This window comes from Hyaena hyaena, unplaced genomic scaffold (genome assembly GCF_003009895.1).
Source record: "Hyaena hyaena isolate Hyena2069 unplaced genomic scaffold, ASM300989v1 scaffold_230, whole genome shotgun sequence".
Classification (NCBI taxonomy): Eukaryota; Metazoa; Chordata; class Mammalia; order Carnivora; family Hyaenidae; genus Hyaena; species Hyaena hyaena.
The window spans coordinates 1666458-1673438 of record NW_024080863.1 but is presented as its reverse complement, the minus strand read 5'-3'; the positions used below and the strand labels follow the sequence as shown (position 1 = coordinate 1673438).

Below are 6981 nucleotides of genomic sequence, written 5' to 3'. Positions count from 1 at the left end.
CAGAGAAGGACAAATATCATATGTTTGCACGTATAGGAGGATTAGGAGGAACTTGACGGAGGAACAAGGGGGAGAAGAAGGGCGGAAATGGTGGGGGAAAGGGAGAGAGGCAAACCATGAGAGACTCTTGAATGCTGACAAAAACTGAGGACTGATGGATGTGGGGGGGAGGGGGGGATGGGCATGGAGTAGGGCACTTTGGGGATGAGCACTGAGTGTTATGTAGAAACTAATTTGACAATAAACTATTTGTAAAAAAATAAAAAATAAAAAATAAAATAAATTAAAAAAAAAAAAAAGATTCTTTGGGGTGCCTGGGTGGCTCAGTTGGTTAAGCGTCCAACTTTGGCTTAGGTCATGATCTTACAGTTCATGGGTTCAAGCCTCGCATCAGGCTCTGTGCTGACAGCTAGCTCAGAGCCTGGAGCCTGCTACAGATTCTGTGTCTCCTCTCTCTCTGACCCTCCCCTGCTCATGCTGTCTCTCTCAGAAATAAATAAAAACATTTAAAAAATAAAAATAAATAAATAAATAAGGATTCTTTGAGGGGTGCCTGGTTGGCTCAGTCGGTTGAGCTTCTGAATCTTGATTTCAGCTTAGGTTATGATCTTGCATTTCGTGGGATCAAGCTATGCATTGGGCTCCGTGCTGACAGCCCAGAGCCTGCTTTGAATTATCTCCTCCTTTCTGTACCTTCCCCACTTGTATGTCCACACACACATGCGTGTTCTCTCTCTCTCAAAACACATAATAACATTTTTTTAAAAAGGATTCTTTGGGGGCACCTGGGTGGCTAGGTTGATTAAGTGACTCTTGATTTCAGTTGAGGTCATGATCTGTGTTTGTGAGATCAAACCCCATGTCCAGCTCTGCTCTGTAAGTGCAGATTCTTGGGATTCTCTTTCTCCCTTTTTCTGGCTCTTTCCCACTTTCTCTCTCTCTCAAAAATAAACATTTAGAAAAAAGATTTTTTTTTAATGTTTGTTTATTTTTGAGAGAGAAAGAAAGAGACAGAATGTGAGCAGGGCAGGGGCAGAGAGAGAGGGAGACAGAATCCAAAGCAGGCTCCAGGGTCTAAGCTGTCAGCACAGAACCCAACACAGGGCTGGAACCCACAAGCTGTGAGATCATGACCTGAACCAAAGTTGGACACTTATTGACTGAGCCATCTAGGTGCTCAAAATAAACAATTTTTTTTTTAATTTTTATGTTTTTTTAAATTTATTTCTAGGAGAGAGAGAGACAGCGTGAGCAGGGGAGGGTCAGAGAGAGAGGGAGTCACAGACCGAAAGAGGCTCCAGGCTCTGAGCTGGCAGTCAGCACAGAGCCCGACGCGGGGCTCAAACCCACGAACCGTGAGATCATGACCTAAGCGAAAGTCGGACGCTTAACCGACTAAGCCACCCAGGTGTCCCAAAATAAACATTTTTTTAAAAAAAACATTCTTGGGTAGCCTGGGTGGCTCAGTCGGTTAAGTGTCTGACTTCGGCTCAGGTCACGATCTCATGATTTGTGAGTTTGAGCCCTGCATCAGGCTTTCTGCTGTCAACACAGAGCCCTCTTTGGATCCTTTGTCCCCCCCCTTTCTTTGCCCCTCTCCCACTTACGCTCTTTCTCCCCCCCAAAAAAAATAAATAAAACATTTAAAAAAAATAGGATTCTTTGAATTGAAACTTAAAAAGAATAAATATATAATGTATATTGTGTATATATTTAATTCAGTACTAATTTAGGTGTTTGAGGGGAATTGTGAATAATCTATACAACTTGATTAGACTCAAACTACCACTTATGAACTGTGGATTAAACTAAAGCACTTGTCAGGGAACTTACAGTTTTTTTGTTTTATATTTTTATTTTATTTTATTATTTTTAAATATTTTTTATTTATTTCTGAGACAGAGAAAGACAGCATGAGCAGGGGAGGGTCAGAGAGAGAGGGAGGCACAGAATCTGAAACAGGCTCCAGGGTCTGAGCTGTCAGCACAGAGCCCGATGTAGGGCTCGAACCCAGGAACCATGAGATCATGACCTGAGCCGAAATCAGACACTTAACACACTGAGCCACCCAGGTACCCCTATTTTTTTTTAATGTTTTCATTTCTGAGAGAGAGAGAGACAGCATGAGCAGGGGAGGGTCAGAGAGAGAGGGAGACACAGAATCCGAAACAAGCTCCAGGCTCTGAGGTAGCTGTCAGTGCACAGCCTGATGTGGGGCTCGAACCCACGAACCGTGAGATCATGACCTGGAGCTGAAGTCAGACACTTAACTGACTGAGCCACCCAGGCTCCCCAGGGAACTTCTTGTTTAAAGTAGAACAGCTTAGGGCCAGCTAGGTGGTTCAGTCGGTTAACTGTCTGACTCTTGATTTCGGATCAGGTCATAATCTCATGGTTGTGAGATAGAGTAACGTGTCAGGCTCAGGGCTGGGTGTGGAACCTACTTAAGATTCTCTCTCCTCCTCTCCCTCTGCCCTTCCCCTGCTCATGTACATAAGTGCTCTCGTTCTCTCTGTCTCTTACTTGCTCTCAATTTCTCTCTCAGAAAAAAAAAAATAGAATAGCTTATTCTCTTGAACAAGAAGATAGATCTGTGGGATGTGCAGTCATATGTTAGAATTTCTCTAGTACTTCACCTTGTTCTTTGCCTAAGTGGTAATTCTTGTGAAATTCAAGTCAAAGGAAGGTTGATTCACCCCATAATTTTCCTACCATTTCTTTTAACTTTGTTCATATTGTTTATGTGCCCTATGTATGTGACTCATCATTGGCTTATTTTGCTTTCATAGTTTATAACGCTTTTGCTGTACGAGGTCTGTTTTACTACCCTGAGGAAGTCTAGAAATGACTAGAAACTTTTCCTCCCTTCCCTTCTGACATGGTGGCTTTGGGCCCAGCAGTGAGAAAGATCTACTGCCAGATTGCCAAGCTGTATGCTCAGTGAGCCTCTCACTGCCTGTGGTCATTAACCCCAGACTCCATAGTTCACCTCAGCAGGGTGTCGTTTCAGGTGAACCACTGTCTCCCAGAGAAGATTGTGGTGTACCGTGATGGAGTATCTGATGGCCAACTAAAGACAGTTGCCAACTATGAGATTCCTCAGCTACAGAAGTGTTTTGAAGCTTTTGAGAATTATCAGCCCAAGATGGTAGTATTTGTAGTTCAGAAGAAAATCAGTACCAATCTGTACCTGGCTGCTACTGAGCACTTTGTGACTCCCTCCCCTGGGACTGTGGTAGATCATACCATAACAAGCTGTGAGTGGTAAGTGGGGAAAATATATTTCAGTAAGAATACGTTGGAGGGGTTATTTGTTCCCTGGGTATTGGAATACGGAGGTTGCCTAGGGAGATGTGGAATGGAAGCCTCAGATTTGATGGTCTTAAAATATTTTCTAAACAATTGAAGAACCAACCAACAATAAATCTTTACCTCTTAAGTATAATGTATTGAATGCACATTCTTTTCCTAAGATTATGTATGCTTTTAACCTTCCGCACACAGATTTGGTAGTTTCTGCTATCATTCTTTTTTTTTTTAATAACAATTTTAAGTAATTTTACACTCAACGTGGGACTCGAACTTACAACCCTGAGATCAAGAGTCACACACTCTTATTGACTGAGTCAGTCAGGTACACCTGTAATACTATATATTGTTGAGTACAGATTCCTGAGCTGTAATAGGGTTTGGTCTGTGTGTATCCTTGATCCAGTCATTTGACCTCTCAGCTTTAGGTAAAGGAACCAAAATGATCACCATGATCTTTTTCAGCTCTCTCTGGCCAAATCTGACCATATCATTTCTTGGTACATTTTCCTTCCTAGGGTGGACTTCTACCTTCTTGCCCATCATGTACGGCAGGGTTGTGGCATTCCTACCCATTACGTCTGTGTTCTCAACACTGCAAACCTGAGCCCTGATCACATGCAGAGGTGAGCTAACCAATAACTTACTCTTTCTCATAATTAATCATGGCCAGCTAGCTAAGATGGGGTCACTGCCCCCAACTGGAATATTTACCCTTTGAGTTTTTTTATGTCTTTATAATAATTATATATTTTTTGAAGAGTGATTGGTAATTCCTGTATACTTCAGAATTACTTGAAGTGGGGCACCTGGGTGGCTCAGTTGGTTAAGCGTCCGACTTTGGTTCAGGTCATGATCACATGGTTCGTGGGTTCGAGCCCCATGTTCGGCTCTGTGCTGACAGCTAGCTCAGAGCCAGGAGCCTGCTTCAGATTCTGTGCCTCCCTCTCTCTCTGACCCGCCCCTGCTCACGCTGTCTCTCTCTCTCTCTCTCTCAGAAATAAATAAAACATTAAAAAAATTTTTTAGGGGTGCCTGGGTGGCTCAGTCGGTTAAGTGGCCGACTTCAGCTCAGGTCATGGTCTCACGGTGTGGGTTCAAACCCTGCATCAGGGTCTGTGCTGACAACTCAGAGCCTGGAGCCTGCCTCGGATACTTTGTCTCCCTCTCTCTGCCCCTCCCCCGCTCATGCTCTGTCTCTCAAAAAAATGAATAAATGTTAAAAAATATTTTTTAAATAAAAAAAATTTTTTTAATTTTTTTTAATTACTTGAAGAGTTTAAAAAAAAAAAAAACAATGCCCAGGCTTTACCCCAAGCATTCTAAGACATTTGTATTTTAAGAACTGTTCTGGGAGTGCTTGGATGGCTCAATTGGTTAAGAATCTGACTCTTGATTTCTGCTCAGGTCATGATTCCCACAGGATGTGGAAATCAAACCCCATATCCGCTCTGCGCTGACAGCAAGGAGCCTGCTTGGGACTCTCTCTCTTTGGCCCTCCCCTGCTCACTTGCATGCACGAGTGCTCACATTGTTTCTCTCTCACTCAAATAAACACTTTTTAAATTTTATTTATTACTTATTTTATTTAATTTTTTTAATGTTTATTTTTGAGAGAGAGACAGAGACCGAGTGTGAGTGGGGGATGGGAAAGAGAGAGGGAGACACAGAATCCGAAATAGGTTCTAGGCTCTGAGCTGTCAGCACAGAGCCCAGTGTGCCGCTTGAGCCCAAGGTGGGACTTGAACCCACGAACTGTGAGATCATGTCCTGAGCTGAAATCAGACACTCACCTACTGAGCCACCCAGGTGCTCCTTATTTCTTTATTTTTGAGAGAGAAAGCATGAGTTGGAGAGAGGCGGAGAGAGGAGAGAAACAGAATCTGAAGCAGGCCACCCAGGTGCCCCAAAGATTTTTTTTAAAAGACCGTCCTTTTTTAAAAAAAAAAAAAAGAAAAAAGAAACTACTCTGGATAATTACAACATATATCTAGTTTTGAGATCCAATGTCATTGGGCTCAGATTATACCCAATGTCATTGGGCTTCAGCCTATTCTTGAGGCAAAAACAAAAGAAAAATTCTGTTGTTTTCCTTGTTTCTTTTTTTTTTTTTTTTCTAAAATTTTTTTAATGTTTTATTTATTTCTAGGAGAGAGAGAGAGAGACAGCGTGAGCAGGGGAGGGTCAGAGAGAGAGGGAGTCACAGACTGAAACAGGCTCCAGGCTCTGAGCTGGCAGTCAGCACAGAGCCCGACGCGGGGCTCGAACCCACGAACCGCGAGATCATGACCTAAGCGAAAGTCGGACGCTTAACCGACTAAGCCACCCAGGCGCCCCTGTTTTCCTTGTTTCAATAAAAGATGGGGGCACCTAAAGTGAGGGAATTTACCCATGTCCTTTTACTTATAAATAGTAGAAATGAAGTAATTCCACTTAAAAATAATGATTCCCAAAAGGTACATCATGTATTTCTTAGTTCCCCAGTTTTTTGGAAAGTATGCTTTGTGTCATACACCAATTAGTACCTCATCATGTTCCAAATTGAAGGTGGAGAATGATTTGGCTCATATTTTCTTCTTGGCCTACAGGTTGACTTTCAAGCTGTGCCACATGTACTGGAACTGGCCTGGCACCATCAGAGTCCCAGCTCCCTGCAAGTATGCCCACAAGCTAGCTTTCCTGTCGGGACAGATCTTACATCATGAACCAGCCATCCAGCTGTGCGAGAACCTGTTCTTCCTGTGACTGGACAGCCAGAATATGGGTGCTTAGGGAGATTAGACTTCTGAACTCAGCTGCAACTCAGGCAGGATCAGCAGGGAACCCAAGGGGTTTTTGTGTTGGTGGGTTTTGTTTGTTTATTTGTTTTTACCAACCTGGTAGAATAAGTTAATCTTTTTTCTTTCTTTTTCCTCTTTTATACCTGATATCACAAAGAAGTAAGTTCCATTTCTAAACATCAGCTGGAAATTGCTTTGTTGCCTTTGTAGAGCAAGTGGTGGCAGTACTGGTCCTGCATAGATGGATGGGGTGAATACTGGGGAACCTTTAAAAGCCCCCACAGCCAACATGAGCTGTGGAAACCTGCAGAAGCAGCAATTATACCTTGTAAATTTTGCTTACTAAACACTTCCTATTTCTGGTGCCAGAGGTGATAATGAATGAAGTCATTCCAAGCTTCTCAAAGTTCAGAGTTACTTTATTTGGGCAACTGAGAAGGGTGGTAAAAAGGCCTGTGAGGCAAAGTTTTTCTAGATATTGCTATTGCTGGCAAGTGTGAAAGGCATGTAGTAAAACCATTTGGTGGCGTAGTCAGGTCCTACTGACCTAATCTTGTCTGGGGATTGAGTTAATGACACCTGTGCCTTGATTTGGCTTTGAAACGTTGAAAGGGGCATTTAGCCATTCCTTGGCCTCCTGAGAAAGGCCAGATGAAGTTTTTTTCTGTATATTTTAGTTGCTTTACAGTGTACCATGTTGATTTCTTCCTACACCGCCTCCCCCACCCACACACACATTTGCTCTTTGTTATTGATCTTTAATACGTTCCAGCTTTTAAATTAAAAATCAGAACACAGTGAAATTCAACAGCTAGGAAGATTCATGATGGAGTGAATCTTTCTTAAACCTTTCTCCCGGATGTGTGGCTTTCTTTTCGTTGATGTGTTTGTA

At 42.6% G+C, this 6981-nt stretch overlaps 1 protein-coding gene across 1 annotated transcript in view; it reads left to right on the top strand.

The window, feature by feature from the left end:
• The window catches only part of PIWIL2 (piwi like RNA-mediated gene silencing 2), a 71225-nt gene extending 64771 nt beyond the window's left edge, over positions 1-6454 (top strand). Inside the window, exons 21-23 of the mRNA XM_039243792.1 lie at positions 3011-3264; positions 3828-3935; positions 5898-6454. Coding sequence (XP_039099723.1) covers positions 3011-3264; positions 3828-3935; positions 5898-6054 — 519 coding nt within the window. The 3' untranslated portion in view covers positions 6055-6454. The remainder of the gene's footprint in view (positions 1-3010; positions 3265-3827; positions 3936-5897) is intronic.
• The last annotated feature ends 527 nt before the right edge of the window (positions 6455-6981 follow it).